Source organism: Rhinoraja longicauda, chromosome 13, assembly GCF_053455715.1.
Source record: "Rhinoraja longicauda isolate Sanriku21f chromosome 13, sRhiLon1.1, whole genome shotgun sequence".
In the NCBI taxonomy this organism is placed as follows: Eukaryota; Metazoa; Chordata; class Chondrichthyes; order Rajiformes; family Arhynchobatidae; genus Rhinoraja; species Rhinoraja longicauda.
In genome coordinates, this window is record NC_135965.1 from 30,642,858 (window position 1) to 30,662,297 (window position 19,440).

The following is a 19,440-nucleotide window of genomic DNA, read 5'->3' on the forward strand; positions in this document are numbered from 1 at the left end:
TCTCTGTTGTTGTCAACCTCAAGCGATTTCTATCCTGCCCCAATTCCAATCAATTTTCAAGTGCATAAAGCTGGATAATAAAATGGTTCACGTTCTCACCTGTTGACTTTTCAGCAGCTTTAGCACTGCAACCTTCTTATCAGGTCGTGTCATAACTGCATGTGCTGGGACATCAGCCAAGTGACAGTCCAGGAACTGATTAACGGAGGCTATCGACCCATTTTTGCATAGCAAGTAGTAGTTTTTAGAGGACAAATTCTTGTTCCAGTCCATCTCTCCATTCCCTGTGAGTGAAAGTGATTCAAATAGCAATCCTCTCACATTCTGAAGTCTTTGTGAAAAGACACATTCTGCAGTCTTTATTGCAGCAGATAGCTTCTCAAATTGTTCAAGTCCTTTAAGTTAAAGGTGTAGCCATGGGCACTCACATGGGCCCCAGCTTTGCCTGCCTTTTTGTTGGTTGCATCAAACAGTCCTTCTTGTAAACGTACACTGACACCATCCCCCGAACTCTTGTCCTTATACCTGGTCCCTCACCTCCAACGAAGGACCCCAGCAGTCCTTCCAAGTGAGACAGAGGTTCAAGTGCATCTCCTCTAACCTCATCTACTGCATTAGGTATTTGCGATATGGCCTCCTTTACATTGGTGAGACCAAAGGTAGACTCAGCGACTGTTTCACCAATCACTTGCTGTCAGTCCGCCAAGGCCTGCTGAAACTCCCTGTTGTCAACCATTTTAACTCTGCTTCCATTTCCCATATAAACCTTGCTATTCTGGGCCTCCTCCATTAACAGAGTGAGACCACACATTAACTGGAGGAACAGCACCTCATTTTCCACTTGGGTCGTGAAAAACCTAACGATATGAACACTGAATTTTCCTATTTTAAGTATCGAACCTACTAACAACCCCTTTCTATCTATCTGTCTGTCTGTCTAGAACTGCAGATGCTGGTTTATATTGAGGACAGACACAAAATGACTGAGTCTGAAGGGTCTCAACCCGAAACGTCACCCATCTGATATGTTTTGCCTGTATTCACTCTAGCACTTTCAAGCTATCTTTCTTCATCTACAAACTATCTTCACTTCTGATTGTCATTTTTGCCTCAGGCACTGACAAATCCAACTCAGCACAAACCAGGAACTGAAGGCATAACTTCTGACATGCATGTAAAACATGTCCCAAGAGTTCTACATACCATCAGTGTCAGTGTTCTCTGACACAGTCGTGTGCTTAACGAAAGCAACGTCACCCGATTCCACCAGGCACCTGTTAGAGATTTAAGCAAATTCTTTGAGGAATCATAATTACAAAAATAGCTGCATCAAATGTAGTGATATTTTCCTTGCCTATCCTATGATGCTGTTGACTTGTGTTTAAGTGCTGTGTGTAATATAGGAACTTCAAATAAATATTAGCCTAAATGCGATTGAGAAATTAGGATTGTTGCCACCCATTTATTGGAGCTTCAATATGGTGTATTTGCATGAGTGCGTAAACAATTAAAATCTGAGTGGAAGTTAATGGAAATGTGGGAGAACCGATTACGATGAAAATTAGTGAGGGACTATGATTACTCTGTGAGCTAGCATATACTTAATGGGCTGAATGGCCTTGTGATGGTAATGAAATGGACATGCCTTGTCAGATGGTGTATTGCTGAGGAAGTTAACATGTGCTGGACTGTGCAGAGAAGGCAGATTATGATCTCAATTGTCATATGGCATTTTAGACATCAATGCTACAGCTAACTGGCTCAGGAAACCTCACATAGCCTTACGTATAGAGAGCAACAAAAAACACCCTCGCTGACCAAACAGCAACATTTAAAGGGATAATCAGCTATGTACACGTTGATGGCTCATTAATTTCTTCTGGCTATTACTAAGTTTCTGCAACTGTTTGATGGTTTCTATGTTTACTTCAAGTTCCAATAATCTCCAGGCAGTGGTGGTGTGTTGTAGATGGTGAGTTAATTTGTCCAGTTGCTGCCAGAGATGGATGCACTTATTGAAGGCGCATTTCTTCAAAGGTAATGTTTAATAAGGAACCCATCTGTGAGGCAGCAGGTCGACTAGGTGTGGAGTTATGCTGCCCCCCATTATCAGAACACTGCTTTCTTGACATTTTGCTGTGAAGAACCTGCCTACTGAATTGCTAACGTTTCAAGCGAAACACTAAGGTTATTTTCTCGGCTGTGAAGCATGTACAGAGGTTGCGAAAGGTGTTCCGTGAAAGCCATTTATTTACCTGAAGGCTCCACTGTAGCTGAAGTACCTCTCATTGCTGTTGGCTGCACACTTGTCCATCGACGCCTCATTGCCGATGCACAAGGAGCAGAGTCTGGGATACAAGGCAGCATTTGCACCCGGGGCACAGCTCTCATTGAAATAGGTGGCTTTATTCCAAAAGAAAATTAACATTAATACTTCTTCAGAGCCAGTGTGTTTATATCTTCATTATTGGATAATAACATCACGTTGTTACTATAAGAAAATAACTGCAGATGCTGGTGCAAATCGATTTATTCACAAAATGCTGGAGTAACTCAGCAGGTCAGGCAGCATCTCGGGAGAGAAGGAATGGGTGATGTTTCGGGTCGAGACCCTTCTTCAGTCTGAAGAAGGGTCTCGACCCGAAACGTCACCCATTCCTTCTCTCCCGAGATGCCACGTTGTTACTATAGATCATCTGAACCTAATAACAATTCACTTGTGTTATTCACTGACACAACACAACGAGCCAGGAAGAAGACTGCAATCCATTTTCAGCATTATCTTGCTTTCTGTTGGTCCATGGTTTAATCCAGTTCACTTATCGTCTTATCCGGAGCACAGAACCTGCAGGACCAACCCAGCTTTGCCTGGCAACTTCCCAGGGAATGTCCCAGTCCCACAACCCTGGATCCCACCGCCCACTGAATGCCTCTTCCAATGCTGGTCTCTGACGGGCTGCCTCTGCAGGATGTGCTGAATCAAGCTCGAGGTCTGATGTGTGATGAGACTCTCCCATCCCCTCCAGGTGGTAAATATTAACGCAAAACAGCCAATTAGGAAGTCAGCAGAGCAGCTGGTCATAACATCAGAGCCATGTGAAGCCTCCAGAACCTCATGCCGTCTATCATCCACTCCAACATTTGGAATGCATTTGGATTTCTGAATACAAAGAAACCAACACGTTGATAGCTCTCTTCCCTGCTCCTGCCTTCCTCACACTTTTGGTTCTCGGATTAGTTCAGCCCGCCAAGTCCGTGCCGACCAGCGAGATCCCCGCACACTAGCACTATCCTACACACTGAGGACAATTAACAATTTTTACCAAAACCAATTTACCTATAAACCTGTACGTCTTTGGAGTGTGGGAGGAAACCAGAGTTCCCAGAGAAAATGTTCTCCCAGGGAGAACGTACAACTTCCGTACAGACAGCACTCATAGTTAGTATCGAACCCAGGTCTCTGGCGCAGTGAGGCAGCAGTTCAACACTGCACCACCCTGCCGCACATCCTTGCCATTCACCTGTCCATCCTCAATGTTGCTGTTGCTGCTGCTGCTGCCCATATTTTAGGTAAGATTTTAATTTTTTTATTGATTTGTGCTCCAAAGTTTTAATTAACTTTCTTTGAATTGATGTATTTTTTTTAAATCACTTCACTTTCAGTGCCTGTGGAAAAAAGACACTGAATAGAGGTGCATTAGGTTTGACCAAGGGGGAAGCTCTGCCCACAGGAAGGTTTCCTGCAGGGAAGAAGCTGATCTTGAATGATCTTTTCAGCTGGTGTATCATCTGTCTGACAGCAGAGAGGAGAAGAAAGAATGACCAGGGTGTGACTGTCAGGAGTGGCATCATTATTGTCATCTGAAGTGAATGCAGAAAACGCTGTGGATACTGAAAAGGTCAGGCAGCATCCCTGAGGATTCTTACCACTTTCAGTTCCTGGTTCAGTGCCAGACCACTTAATCTTACTACCCTGTTAAGGCAAGTCACCAGATAGAGAGTATTTCAAACTATTCCAAGAAAATCACCAGAAGACATCAGAAATCACCAATCCCACTTACAATTATAAATGTCACAAGCCTGGATCAATCCCTCTCCAACCAGGGTTCCCATGGGCACATTCCAGCCTGCAGTGCGCTCGACCGCTGTGTGACACGACTTCTTCCCCTTCAGTTTGTTCCAGGTCAGGCTTGGATCCTTCACGACGGCCACCGCAAAGTAAGAGGCTGCGTAATGAACACAAACAAAGTGGTAACTTCTTTGTGAAAAGAGAGAAGTATTTAAAGCAGAGCCAGATTCAGGCACACGAAACTTCAGATTTTCAGCACGAAACATTGATAAATCCTTCCCCCTCCCCTTATAGTTGCTGTTCAACTCATTGGATTCCTCGAGCAGATTGTTACTGCCAGTAAAACAGGAGTGTTTATACATCCAGTAGTTTTTTGGTCACTGTTACATATCATTGCATTTTACTACAGACTTTACTGAACTGAACATTCCTGTACTCCACACTGAATTTAAATTCCCCAAGATGCATTGGAGGCATTTGAACTCATGTACCAGATCAATTTGTATAGACTAGGTCAATAACTAATATGCTGCAGTGCATCTTACAACCAATGCTGTAGCATTAGGAGAGAATTAGGTACAATGTTACAATACATTTTGGTTAGCAAACATAATTGGTAATTGGTTTATTATTACAACGTGTACTGGGATACAGTAAAACGTTTGTTTGTATGCTATCCTGGCAAATCATGCTGTACAAAAGTAGAATAGACAGTACAAAAGAGAAAATAAACAAAATGTAGAATATAGTGTTACAGCTACAGAGAAAGTGCAGATAAAACAAGTGTGGGGTGGCAGTATTGGAGGATCAGGAATTCATCACTAGCATGTGGGAGGTCTGTTCTACAATTTGATAGCAGCAGGGAAGAAGCTGATCTTGAATCAGGACATGCATGCTTTTCAGCTGGTGTATCATCTGCCTGGCAGCAGAGAGGAGAAGAAAGAATGACCAGGGTGTGAGAGCACTGAATGGTTTCTCTATATCTGGGGGTATGGGGAGAAGGCAGGAACGGGGTACTGATTGAGAATGATCAGCCATGATCACATTGAATGGTGGTGCTGGCTCGAAGGGCCGAATGGCCTACTCCTGCACCTATTGTCTATTGTCTATTGTCTATCTTTGAATCTGGTAAGTCGGTGTCATCAAGCAGTTCAACAGTCAATGATTTTTATGTCACAACCAAGCAGAGCTCTCTCCTGGTTTCCCATTATTTTCCATCTACCTTCATGGGAGGAACACTGTGATAATGGATATTATCTTTTGAAATTAAGCTCCATTTTTTAATCATCTTTTGCTCCCATATCCCAAAGGAGGCTTGGGATTTATCTAATTTTATCTTGGATCCAATATTCTTGATGTAGACTCACCCTTGGGAGAGTTACCTAACTTTTCCTGCAATTGCATTTCCGGCATTGCTCCAAGGCTGTGACATATTGGAGAGCATCATCTGCAACATGGCATTATTTTAATGCAGCAATGCATGTGAGGCTCATTGACAAATAATTACTTAACTGTGTGAGAAAAGTGCAGAGAAAAGGGCTTATCAATAGTGATTACAGAGTCACAGAGAATTGAGTAGTCATTAAAATATTTTAATACTTACGTATTTTAGTATTTACTGCTGTGGGTTTGCATGAATCAGGATTAGCTGCAGAGAAAATAGGCTGATTATTCTATGTCCAATGAAAGGTGTAAAGAGATGTCTAGCACAAGTTCGCAAGTTCACAAGTTATAGGAGTAGAATTAGGCCATTCGACCCGTCGAGTCTACTCCGCCATTCAATCATGACTGATCTCTGCCTCCTAATCCCATTCTCCTGCCTTCTCCCCAAAACTCTGAAACCTGTTTTAATCAAGAATTTGTGTATCTCTGCTTCAAAAATATCCGCTGACTTGACCTCCACAGCCCTCTGTGGCAATGAGTTCCACAGATTAACTGCTCTCTGACTAAAGAAGTTCATCCTCACCTCCTTTCTAAAAGAGCGCCCTTTAATTCTGAGGCTATGACCTCTGGTCCTTGACTTTCCCACCAGTGGAAATATCCTTCCCACATCCAATCTATCTTTGCCTTTCGTTATTCTGTAAGTTTCAATGTGGTCCCCCCCTCAACCTTCTAAACTCCAGCGAGTAAAGGCCCAGTGCTGTCAAATGCTCATCATATGCTAAGCCACTCATTCTTGGAATCATTTTTGTAAGCCTGATGATGATTGAAGAAAACCTCCCCTGGAAGATTCCCTGCACACAGACAGAAACGACAGTAAATTTGAGATTTTTTTTTTCTCAATTTATTACAAATTGTAGCATTGCAATCATGATGGTTCCTGAACTCAATTGGAACAGGGTAACTAAACTATTTCATAGAAGTATGCAACAGAACAATTCTGTGAAACTGCTGTGATTTTCCAGTTTGCCAGAATATTTATGAACACTCGGATAAAATGCAAACTATACAAATCACACCGCCTCATGCAAAGATACACCAGAGCAACCAAGAGGCAGAGGTGCCTGTTGTACTGATGGAGGGTTAATGCCAGACCAAATTTATCATGAAATCAGAAGACCATAATATTGTGTCATTGCAAGAAATTCAAACTGCAGTTCAGCATTTATACATTAAATCTAATGTGCAAATGTACAAATGAAACAAGGAAAAAGTGCCAGACTGACTCTTTTTCTATTCTTCTTGTACTTAATCCTTCACATGAGGTTGATTAAACCTCAAAGGAATTAAACGAAGATAACAATTTAAAGCATTGTAGAGGAAACGTACTTTTGTCATAATACTCTGCCATGACTGGAACAAGGCCGCACTTTCCTCCAATGTACACCTCTCCTCCATCAAAAGTTGCTGCATCAGCATCTCCATACTAAAACAACATAAAATACAGTATTTACTCTCTCCACTAGTCTGCCTTTCTCGTTCATCTGCAGGCTAAACCCATAGTTCTCTCCGTACTTGTCATCATAGTCTTACTCTTAATGATAGCGGAGTCACGGGATATGGGGAGAAGGCAGGAACGGGGTACAGATTGTGCATGATCAGCCATGATCACGGTGAATGGCGGTGCTGGCTCGAAGGGCCAAATGGCCTACCCCTGCACCTATTGTCTATTACCTATTGCCTATTGTAATCAGTAGGAACTTCTGTTTCTCCTGCTCCAAATACAATCATGGATCGCCGAAAAATGGTGGCAGATGCTGGACAAAGAGCCTGGGAAAGGGTGAGAGGAACCAGGGAGTCTTACCTTCCACGCTTTCGAGGTCTGCTGTGGGAAGGGCCCCTTCTGGGGAACGAAGACCCGATGTGGGGAGGGACGACGGTTCGCAGGACAACCGAAATGGAGGAGCAGATGGCTGCAATGGGCCTTTGTGGACAGCTGCAACTCGGACTGTAAAATGGTGCCAAAATGGCGTCTCTTGCATATGGACTCAGGGAGCTGCTCTATGCATACTGCACTGACTGGGGCGATTGTGTTTATGTACGGGGATAGTCTTGCAGATCCTAATGCAAAAAATGTATTTCACTGCACCTGGTACACATGACAATAAATAAACCGTTGACGATCGACCATTGACCATTGAATCAATTTTTGATTTGCAAGAGGTTTTATGCCTTTTCTTAACAATACTTGTTGTTTTTGAAGCCCTTTGATTGGCAAATATTTGAAGAGTATTTGAGTGCAGGAGTAGAGATACTTTATCACAATATATTCAGTGAGATTGTTCCAGAGGGATTGTGTACATTTAGGCGCACTGCGGCCTAACATCTTGGAGCTGGCGGTCCCTTTGCTGGGGATTGACTTCGGGGGCTCCAACCGCGGGAGCCTGCGGACTTAACATCGTGGAGCTCGTAGTCCCTTGGTTAGGCATCTACTTTGGGAGCCCAACCGCAGGAGTTCGACAGCCCCGATCGCGGGAGCTTCGATCGCCGGCTGCGGGAGCGATCGCCCCGACTGCGGATGGTTCGACTGTGCAGTGCGCTGTGGTGGATGTTTATATTAATTTTTATGTAGTCGTGTGTCTTGTTGCTTTTTTGGTATGACTGTATGGCAAATCAAATTCCTTGTATATTTTTACATACTTGGCTAATAAATTAATTACAATTACAATTACAATTTTTGGTCTCTTTACCTAACCAAGAATATATCTGCTACAGAGGAAGGGCAGTGAAGGTTCATTGCACTGGTTCCTGGGATGATGGATTGGTGGTATCAGGAGAGTGCTTAGTTTCTGCCCTTTCACACTTATTCTTTTTGTAAAATCCCGACACTTCCCCTCTACACAAATTAAAACATTCTTGTTTTTTTTGTCTGAAGAAGGGTCTTGACCCAAAACGTCACCCATTCCTTCTATCCAGAGATGTTGCTTGTTCCGTTGAGTTACTCCAGCATTTCGTGCCCATCTTGATTATTGCTTAGACATGGTTCTGATGAAAGTTCATTTATCTGAAACATTGACAGTTTTTCTCTCTCTACAGATGCTGCCTGACCTACTGAGTATATTCTATTCAGTCAACCGCTGGAAATGCTCGATTAAACATTGCTGTCATTACCTTGATCTGTCTTATGCAGTCTTCAGCATTTTCGCCTCTCACGCAACGTACTGTTCCCCAGCTCTCACACTTCTGCATTTCAAAATCACCAATAGCACACCATCGGATCTTTCCAGTATTCAAAATACTGCTCTCCGCTGTAACACAACCATGATGAATGATTCATTATTCTTCTCCAATGGATTATATTGGTGCAGTATTCATTTTGTGAGCCCCTGGATCAATAACCTGGTGATATGGAATACCTTAACATTTCAAAGCACCAGCATTACATTGCACAGTGAAGTCTCAGCATTGCCCACCATTGGCCTCATTGGAACAAGGTATACAGAGTGGAGGATCCCATGTTTCACTGTACAGGGTTAGGAAAACGGAAATGCCCAAGCAAAAATGGACAATCTCATCTATAATTTGTCTTCTATCATTCTACTTGATGCTCATCACAGCATCTAAATTTGAATCAAATATAGGGGCTTCCCTGGCTTCAGAAGACATGTGGAAATCCAGCTGACACAAATTCTCCCATCAATGTTTTGTCCGCCTTATAAATGATATTAAAATGTTTTGAGACATAAACAACTGGCTCCTCCCACACTTCAAAGACGTAAGGGTTTGTAGATGAATCGGCTTATAATTGTGAATTGTCCCTAGGGTGTGTAGGATAGTATAAGTGTGTCGGCGTGGACTCAATGGAACAAAGGACCTGTTTCCGGGCCATATCTGTCAACTAAACTACAGGAGATGCATGCTGAGTGATACCATGTGGGTAAGTATAGAAAATCAGACAACAGCGCGATGCAGTAAGAGAGAAAACAAAGTAGTACATCAGGAAGAAAAGGTTTAACATTTCAGGCAATGGGTTTTTATCTTGGTTTTTGGGGAAATTGTTTGTTTCTGTCAAGGGAAAACCAGTTTACGGACAGATTTCAGGACTGTAAACCCTTGTTACCTGGAGACTGTCTCATCCTGCAATTAAGCCAGACCTGGGTGTAAATCCTAGAGGACAAGACCTTCTGGGACCCACTGGTTAAATAACTTTTCTCCATCCAAATATCTTACACTCACTATTTTTCATGCCTTAAATGACTAATATAGCATAAACAGTAATTTTCTGATGGATAGCATACCTTAATGGAGAGATTTACTTTAAAGATACAATGCAAAATCAGCCCTTCGGCCAACTGAGTCTGCGCCGACCAGCTATCCCCATTCACTAGCACTATCCTACACACTAGGAACAATTTACAATTCTTACTGAAGCCAATTAACCTACAACCCTGGACGTCTTTGAAATGAGAGCTCCCGGAGAAAACCCACACAGTCACGGGAAGGCAGCGCCCACAGACAGGATTGAACCCAGGTCTCTGGAGCTGTAAGGCAGCAATACTACCACTCCCCTTAGTTGAGGTATAATGTTGGCCTCAGCACTCATAAGGTCATAAGGTCATAAGTGATAGGGGTAGAATTAGGCCATTCAACCCATCAAGTCTACTCCGCCATTCAATCATGGCTGATTTATCTCTCTCTCCTAACCCCATTCTCCTGCCTTCTCCCCATAATCTCTGACACCTGTACATCTGTCTCTGCCTTAAAAATATCCACTGACTTGGCCTCAGCAGCCTTCTGTGGCAAAGAATTCCACAGATTGACCACCCTCTGACTAAAGAAATTTCTCTTCATCTCCTTCCTAAAAGAACGTCCTTTGATTCTGAGGCTATGACCTCTAGTCCTAGACTCTCCCACAAGTGGAAACATCCTCTCCACATCCACTCTATCCAAGCCTTTCATTATTCTGTATGTTTCAATGAGGTCCATCCTCATATTTCTAAACTCCAGCGAGTACAGGCTCAGTGCTGACAAATGTCATCATAGGTTAACCCACTCATTCCTGGGATCATTCTTGTAAACCTCCTCTGGACCCTCTCCAGAGCCAGCACATCCTTCCTCAGATATGGTGCCCAAAATTGCTCACAATATTCCTGACAGAGCCTCAGCATTACATCCCTGTTTTTGTATACAAGCCCTCATGAAATAAATGCTAGTATTGAGTTTGCTTTCTTTACTACCGATCCAACTTGCAGATTAACATTTTGGGAATCCTGCATTTGTATTCCCAAGTCCCTTTGCACCTCCGATTTCTGGATTCTCTCCCCATTTAGAAAATAGTCTACGCCTTTATTCTTTCTACCAAAATGCATGACTCCACACTTTGCTACACTATATTCCATCTGCCACATCTCTGCCCACTCTCCCAACCTATCCAAGTCTTTCTGCAGAGTCCCTGCTTTCTCTACACTACCTGCCCTTCCACCTATTATAATTTCATCCGCAAACTTGGCCACAAAACCTTCAATCCCCTCGTCCAAATCATTAATACACAACGTGAAGAGCAGCGGCCCCAGCACCGACCTCTGTGGAACTCCGTCAGTCACTGGCAGCAACCAGAAAAAGCCCCCTTTATTGCCACTCTTTGTCTTCTGCCATCCAGCCAACCTGCTATCCATGCTAGTATCTTCCCCTTGATACCGTGGGCTCTCATCTTCCTTTGCAACCTCGCGTGTGGCACCTTTTCAAAGCTTTCTGAAAATCTAAGTAAATAGCATCTACTGACTCCTTTGTCATGCTATTTACATCTTCAAAGAATTCCAGCAGATTTGTCAAGCAAGACCTCCCCTTCACAAAGCCAAGCTGACTTTGGCCTATTTTATTGTGAACTTATAAGTACTCCATAACATCATCCTTTATAATGGACTCTTGCCAACCACCGCAGACAGTCTAACCGGCCTATAGTTCCCACTATTTTGCTTTGCTCCCTTCTTGTTCGGCGGGGAGCAATATTGGAAATTTTCCAATCATCTGGGACCATTCCTGTCTCTATTGATTCTTGAAATATCACTGTCATTGCCTCCACATTCTTTAAAGTCACCTCTTTCAGAACCCTAGGGTGCAGTCCATGGGACTTATCCACCTTCAGCCCTTTCAGCTTCCCAAGCACCTTCTCCTGGGTAAGATAGGCAAGAAGGCAGCTGGTGTAGCTAAACCAGTCTCCGTCAGTGGCCCACATTAGAACCAACACTGGCTTATCCCCTACCCTCTCTGCTCTTCACTGAGGTTAAATCCTAAAAGTCATGGAAGCCAGTGAGGTCAGCAACCTAAAGTAATTCATTTTGCAATATTTACACATTGATAGACTGACCATTAGAATCATTCTAGATCATTTATTATATGTTTCCCATTGTGATAACTGAAAATTCGTTGTCTTACTTATAGGAAGCAATTCTTTGGTGTTTTAGTTTTAGTTTTAGAGATACAGGGTGAAAACAGGCCCTTCGGCCCACCGCGTCCAAGCCGACCAGCGATCCCCGTACACTAACACTATCCTACACACACTAGGGACAATTTACAATTTTACCAAGCCAATTAACTTACAAACCTGTGGAAAGAAGTGTGGCGATAATTAGTGCGGTGCCAGTACATCGTTGCCCTTGCGGGTGGTGATGTCAGCACTGTGCATGTAGGCAGTGGGAAGGGTAGTCACACTCAGTACTTAAGGACTGTGCAGGCACACTGTGCTCCACTGGGATGCCAGAGTGGGCAGCTTCTGCCACGCTGTGAAACCTCCCTCTGAATGCTGCCTGTGGCCATGACCCAGGATATACACAGTGCAATTGCCCCCCACGATCTCAACCCCAAGAATGTCTTCTGTTAATATTATCTAAAACAAACTCTTACAGTTTTCAAGGATCTGTATAGCATGTACATAATCACTGCCAAGATAAAGAAAGAAATCCATTCCACTGGGAAGGTGAACCAATTCCTGTGTTGAGTCTTTGAACATCAAGTTCTTCTGCCCATATTTTGAGGAATTGAAGAGGTTGAATGTTGAATTCATCCTTCGCCCAAACAATTCCTAAGAAACACAAGAGAGTAGCTATTATGTAAAATCTTTTAAAGCGGAGGCAGGAAATAACCTTTGAACTATAGCAGGAATGTTTTACCCTTCTGAGATTTAATACTGTAGCTTCACATCATCACCATCATCATCATTATCATCATCATCATCAAGTAATACTTTATGTTTCATTGCAACTTTTCTGCAAACTGGTCCCAGCATTAAGAATCTCTAGCTGACAGCAAAGATTTCCAACTCATATGAAACGTGAAAATATCGGTATTATAGACAATAGGTGCAGGAGTAGGCCATTCAGCCCCTCGAGCCAGCACCGCCATTCAATGTGATCATGGCTGATCACTCTCAATCAGTACCCCGTTCCTGCCTTCTCCCCATACCCCCTCACTCCGCTATCCTTAAGAGCTCTATCCAGCTCTCTCTTGAAAGCATCCAACGAACTGGCCTCCACTGCTTTCTGAGGCAGAGAATTCCACACCTTCACCACTCTCTGACTGAAAAAGTTCTTCCTCATCTCCGTTCTAAATGGCCTACCCCTTATTCTTAAACTGTGACCCCTTGTTCTGGACTCCCCCAACATTGGGAACATGTTTCCTGCCTCTAATGTGTCCAATCCCCTAATTATCTTATATGTTTCAATAAGATCCCCCCTCATCCTTCTAAATTCCAGTGTATACAAGCCTAATTGCTCCAGCCTTTCAACATACGACAGTCCCGCCATTCCGGGAATTAACCTAGTGAACCTACGCTGCACGCCCTCAATAGCAAGAATATCCTTCCTCAAATTTGGAGACCAAAACTGCACACAGTACTCCAGGTGCGGTCTCACCAGGGCCCGGTACAACTGTAGAAGGACCTCTTTGCTCCTATACTCAACTCCTCTTGTTATGAAGGCCAACATTCCATTGGCTTTCTTCACTGCCTGCTGTACCTGCATGCTTCCTTTCAGTGACTGATGCACTAGGACACCCAGATCTCGTTGAACATCCCCTCTTCCTAACTTGACACCATTCAGATAATAATCTGCCTTTCTATTCTTACTTCCAAAGTGAATAACCTCACACTTATCTACATTAAACTGCATCTGCCATGTATCCGCCCACTCACACAACCTGTCCAAGTCACCCTGCAGCCTTATTGCATCTTCCTCACAATTCACACTACCCCCCAGCTTAGTATCATCTGCAAATTTGCTAATAGTACTTTTAATCCCTTCATCTAAGTCATTAATGTATATCGTAAATAGCTGGAGTCCCAGCACTGAACCTTGCGGTACCCCACTGGTCACTGCCTGCCATTCCGAAAGGGACCCATTTATCCCCACTCTTTGCTTTCTGTCTGTCAACCAATTTTCTATCCATGTCAGTACCCTACCCCCCAATACCATGTGCTCTAATTTTGCCCACTAATCTCCTATGTGGGACCCTGTCGAAGGCTTTCTAATTACAAAATTAAAAAAAAGAAACAAGAAACTAAAACAAATGAAAACATTCTATTTTTGAATGATCTTTCTGAGTCCACCTATCTTCCTTCCCCTAACCTCCTTTAACCAACTTCACAAAACCTTTCTTCTTCACCCTGCCCTCAGACTTTCTCCCTGACCTCAATTTATCTCCATCAGTGGATTTGTAAAGATTTCATGCTTGTGAACCCTAAGTGAGGGTTGATACCCTTTATTCGTAAGGGTCTCAGGGGTTATGGGGAGAAGGCAGGAGAATGGGGTTAGGAGAGATAGATCTGCCATGATTAGATGGCAGAGTAGACTTGATGGCCAGAATGGCCTAATTCTGCTCATATCACTTATGACCTTATGACCTGCACTAATCAAGAATCTATCTATCTCTGCCTTAAATATATCCATTGACTTGACCTCCACAGCCTTCGGTGGCAAAGAATTACGCAGATTCTCCACCCTCTCACTAAAGAGATTCCTCCTCGTCTCCTTTTGAAAGGTTGTATTAAATTTCTCCTTAACCTTCTCTGGCTCGAGGAGGACAATCCAGGCACCACCACTCTCACCAGTCTCTCACTTTGGAATATTTTCTTTGTAAGCTCTTCAAAGAAATGTTAGGTTTCCTCAAAAACAAGTTGGAAGCAAGGAAAATCCTGCTGATTAGTGAATCACCAGCAAGGAACTGCTGAAGAAAGCTTTAGCGCCAGTGCAAGGAAACTGAATAACTATCTGATAAGGTAGAGCATAAACTTTGCAGGAAGTGTGAATAGGTCAGTGGTAGATCATTGCACATATTTAAAGAGGATGTAGATTTATTTTTGAAAGATGAGGGAACTAAACACATGTTGGGACTAATACAGAGGCTGGGTAAATTACCAATGATTATATTGAATGCTGGATAAGACTTGATGGGCCGAGTGGGCTACTCCTGCTCCTATTACCTAATGTCCTTGTGCCCTTAATAATCCTTCCTTCAGATCATTTCAATTGTTTGGTGGCCAAGGAAAGAAGGTCACATTCTAAGTGCGCATTGCACTTACTTACAATTCTCTTCAATCACATATGTGTAATGTAGACAGTGTTTGTGATCTCTTCCTTCAGATCAGAGACTGGAGCTCCAGGTCTGTAGGAATGTGGCTCTGATATTGACAAGCCATAGCCAATCATCTTTCCAAAGGGGCTCAGAAGTTAAATTAATTGCATGTGTGAAAGAATTAGATCAATTTCGGAAAAGTATTCTAAGATATAGGATAAGAGTAAAGCAAATATAATTCACATTGCCTTGAATCAGCTCACACAATTGGGCTGAAAAGACCAAATTCCATCCAGCATATGGAATGCTGTTTTCATAGTGCTGCTAATAGTGAGTACAAGCTGTGCTTTCTTTCAGAAGTTTTGGCGCCAACTCTGAACTAAAACTGGAACTGACACGGAAGGGAAAGTGAAACACTCCAACCCTTCACCGCCCCTTCATACCTGAGCTTTCGATAGGAAGTTCCAGATGGCCTCATTCTTTGCTTTCTCGGTATCACCACTTCTCACCACCACTGCGTGAGCTGGCACTTTAGCCCAGTGACAATTCGTGTAATTCATAACGGGCATCCTTTTGCCATTTAGACACAGGAGCTCATAGTCGTGCTCCTCAGCAGCTGGAAACAGAAACAAGGGATGGGAATAATCCTCCAGATGAGATTGAGCACACCTCCTTACTCATTGTCTCAGTTCAGGCATTAATTATCAAATATCAAGATTCAATAAATATAAAAGTATAAATGTAATTATCAATGGAATGATATTGCTGTAGGTCCCTTTCATGGCCAAACCCTCGCTCCCATATTCAAAGGCTTCCACTGCACCCACCTGCATTGGAGATTGTAGAAGAATGGAGGTAATCTCATTGAAATACATATGATTCTGAGCTGTACAGACATGGTGGATACTGAGGCGATGCTTGTATGCACATCCAAAATTAGGAGGCATCGTTTCAGAATAAGGGGTTGCCTATTTTAGATGGAGATATAGAGATATTTCTTTGTTCTGAATCTTTAGATCCTGAGTGTGGACGGGTCTGTTTTCATGCCTTATCTCTAAAATTAAAAAGATAATGGAAAACAAAGGAATGTTCTTTCCTTCAGCACTTTCTTCTGTGCAGCCCGACTTGCATCTTAGCACTCAGTCTCATCTTTGACCACAATGCCTCGCCAGCATTCTGTCTGTCCTTTCCTTCTTGTTGTTAAATAGTATGTGTTAAATGTATGTTTTTAGTGTTCTTTAGTTTGTTTTATGTGTGGGTGGGGGGGTAACTTTTTCTAATCTCTTACCTCGACAGAGATGCAATTTTTTTCTGTATCGTATCTCCGTCCGCGCTGCGGCCTAACATCGAGGAGTTGGCGGCCTTTGCAGGAGACCAATTTTGAGGTGCTTGCAGGACTTACCATCGTGAAGCCCGCGATCCCTTTGCCAGGGATCGACCTCGGAGCTCCAGCCATGTGTGCCTGTGGACTTGCAATCATGGAGCTCGAGGTCTTTGGTCAGAGACCGACTTTCGGGAACTCCAAGCTGCGGGAGCTTCGATCGCCCCGATGCGGGAGCTTCGACCGCCCCGACGCAGGGGCTTCGCTCGTCCTGTCGTGGGAGCTTCGATCGTCCAAGCCGTGGGAGCTTCGATCGCACTGACGGATGGTTCCACTGCCCCGACCGCATGAGAATAAAGAGGAAGTAGTTTGGACTTTTTTGCCTTCCATCACAGTGAGGAATATGGGGATTCTGCTGTGTTTATGTTAACTCTTATGTAGTTGTGTGTCTTGTTGCTTTTTCTTTTGTAATGGCTGTATGGTAATTTGCACATCACTGTACCTTAATTGGTACACGTGACAATAAAACATGTTTGAGACCTTTGAAGATGTGAGACATACTGAAGCAGGGTCTCGACCCAAAACGTCTCCAGAGATGATGCCTGTCCACTGAGTTACTCCAGCATTTTGTGTCTACCTTAGATGTGGGACATATTTTGTTTGAGAAGAGCGAGAGACATAGATAATTGGCCCAGATTCACCCACCTGGCACTGTGCTGTGTTTCACAAAGGCCACATCTCCTGCACCATCCTTCAAACATCTGGAAAGAAATAACCAGGTAAATCAATTTCCATAAAGAGCCAGTCATATCTATGACCAGAGTCCCAAAGGGGCTCTGTGACTTGGAAATAACCTGCACAACATTGATTAAACTGTAAGGAAAATGCAATCAAGAGATGGTTTCATGCCAATTGTAAGTTTTTTGTATTTATTTATGAACAATTTGCAAAATATTGAGAAACCTATAAAATCATCAACATTTCCACAGACCAAACAAACCTCCTGCAATGCAGGCAAGCTTTTATAAGAACTTCACCCTGTAGTATTCATAAACAACACATTCTCACCACCGTCTTTCACATTGCCCGACCAAGAAAGGAGATAAAGGGAAGGATGTATTGGAAGGACAGAGAACCAAAGGAGGAAATTGACATCCAGGTTAAGTGCAGAAGATGTCTTCCTCTTCAATCTGTTGGCAACTAACAATATGCCAATACAAGAACAACTGTTAACAGGCTCAGCACGTATCACCCAAGCTGCCCGGGTTGCCATGCGGCAGAGCATGGTGCTATGCCTCTCCCTCGGCTGCAAGCCTGGCTCTCCCTCCATGGAGCCAGGAAACAAGCAGACAAAAAGGGAAAGGGTGGCCACTAGCCAGCGTAGCATAAAGAAGGTAGTGCAGGAGTCCCCTGCGGTCATCTCCCTCCTAAACAGATATACCATTTTGGATACTGTTGGGGGAGATGCCTCATCAGGGGAAGGCAGCAGCAGCCAAGTTCATGGCACCGTGGGTGGCTCTGCGGCAAAGGAGGGGAGGAAAAAGAGTGGAAGGGCTATAGTGATAGGGGATTCAATTGTAAGGGGAATAGATAGGCGTTTCTGCGGTCGCAAACGAGACTCCAGGATGGTATGTTGCCTCCCTGGTGCAAGGGTCAGGGATGTCTCAGAGCGGCTGCAGGACATTCTGGAGGGGGAGGGTGAATAGCCAGTTGTCGTGGTGCACATTGGCACCAATGATATAGGTACAAAACGGGATGAGGTCCTACAAGGTGAATTTAGGGAGCTAGGAGATAAACTTAAAAGTAGGACCTCAAAGGTAATAATCTCTGGATTACTACCAGTGCCACGTGCTAGTCAGAGTAGAAATAGGAGGATATTACAGATGAATACGTGGCTTGAAAAATGGTGCAAGGGGGAGGGATTCAAATTTCTAGGACAATGGAACCAGTTCTGGGGGAGGTGGGACCAGTACAAACAGGACGGTCTGTACCTGGGCTGGAATGGAACCAATGTCCTTGGGGGAATGTTTGCTAGTGCTGTCGGGGTGGATTTAAACTAATATGGCAGGGGGATGGGAACAAGAGCAGAGAGACAGAGGGGTATAAAGTGAGGGTAGAAACAATAGGTAGCAAGGTGAAAAGTAAAAGTGGCAGGCAGACAAATCCAGGGCAAAAATCAAAAAGGACCACTTTGCAACATAATTATATAAGGGGCAAGAGTGTTATAAAAACAAGCCTGAAGGCGTTGTGTCTCAATGCAAGGAGTATTCGGAATAAGGTGGATGAATTAAATGTGGAGATAGTTATTAATGATTATGATATAGTTGGGATTACGGAGACATGGCTCCAGGGTGACCAAGGCTGGGAGCTCAACATCCAGGGATATTCTATATTCAGGCGGGATAGACAGAAAGGAAAAGGAGGTGGGGTAGCGTTGCTGGTTAGACAGGAGATTAACGCAATGGAAAGGAAGGACATTAGCTCGGAGGATGTGGAATCGATATGGGTAGAGCTGCGAAACACTAAGGGGCAGAAAACGCTAGTGGGAGTTGTGTACAGGCCACCTAACAGCAGTAGTGAGGTTGGGGATGGCATCAAGCAGGAAATTAGAAATGCATGCACCAAAGGTGCAGCAGTTATAATGGGTGACTTCAATCTACATATAGATTGGGTGAACCAAACTGGCAGGGGTGCTGAGGAAGAGGATTTCTTGAAATGTTTGCGAGATGGTTTTCTAAACCAACATGTCGAGGAACCAACGAGAGAGCAGGCCATTCTAGACTGGGTATTGAGTAATGAGGAAGGGTTAGTTAGCAGTCTTGTTGTGCGAGGCCCCTTGGGCAAGAGTGATCATAATATGGTGGAGTTCTTCATTAGGATGGAGAGTGACAAAGTCAATACAGAAACAAGTGTTCTGAACTTAAAGAAAGTTAACTTTGAGGGTGTGAGGCATGAATTGTCCAAGATAGACTGGCAATTGATCCTGAAAGGGTTGACGGTGGATATGCAATGGAAGGCATTTAAAGGTCGCATGGATGAACTACAACAAGTGTTCATCCCAGTTTGGCAAAAGAACAAACCAGGAAAGGTAGTGCATCCGTGG

At 43.6% G+C, this 19,440-nt stretch overlaps 1 protein-coding gene across 1 annotated transcript in view; it reads right to left on the minus strand.

The window, feature by feature from the left end:
* Window positions 1–19,440, minus strand: part of LOC144599072 (uncharacterized) — a 91,712-nt gene that overhangs the window by 3,289 nt on the left and 68,983 nt on the right. The window contains exons 21-29 of the mRNA XM_078409794.1: window positions 17,043–17,098; window positions 15,460–15,632; window positions 12,353–12,530; window positions 8,621–8,757; window positions 6,821–6,935; window positions 4,062–4,226; window positions 2,256–2,403; window positions 1,204–1,274; window positions 100–284 (exon numbers count right to left, since the gene is read on the minus strand). Coding sequence (XP_078265920.1) covers window positions 100–284; window positions 1,204–1,274; window positions 2,256–2,403; window positions 4,062–4,226; window positions 6,821–6,935; window positions 8,621–8,757; window positions 12,353–12,530; window positions 15,460–15,632; window positions 17,043–17,098 — 1,228 coding nt within the window. The remainder of the gene's footprint in view (window positions 1–99; window positions 285–1,203; window positions 1,275–2,255; window positions 2,404–4,061; window positions 4,227–6,820; window positions 6,936–8,620; window positions 8,758–12,352; window positions 12,531–15,459; window positions 15,633–17,042; window positions 17,099–19,440) is intronic.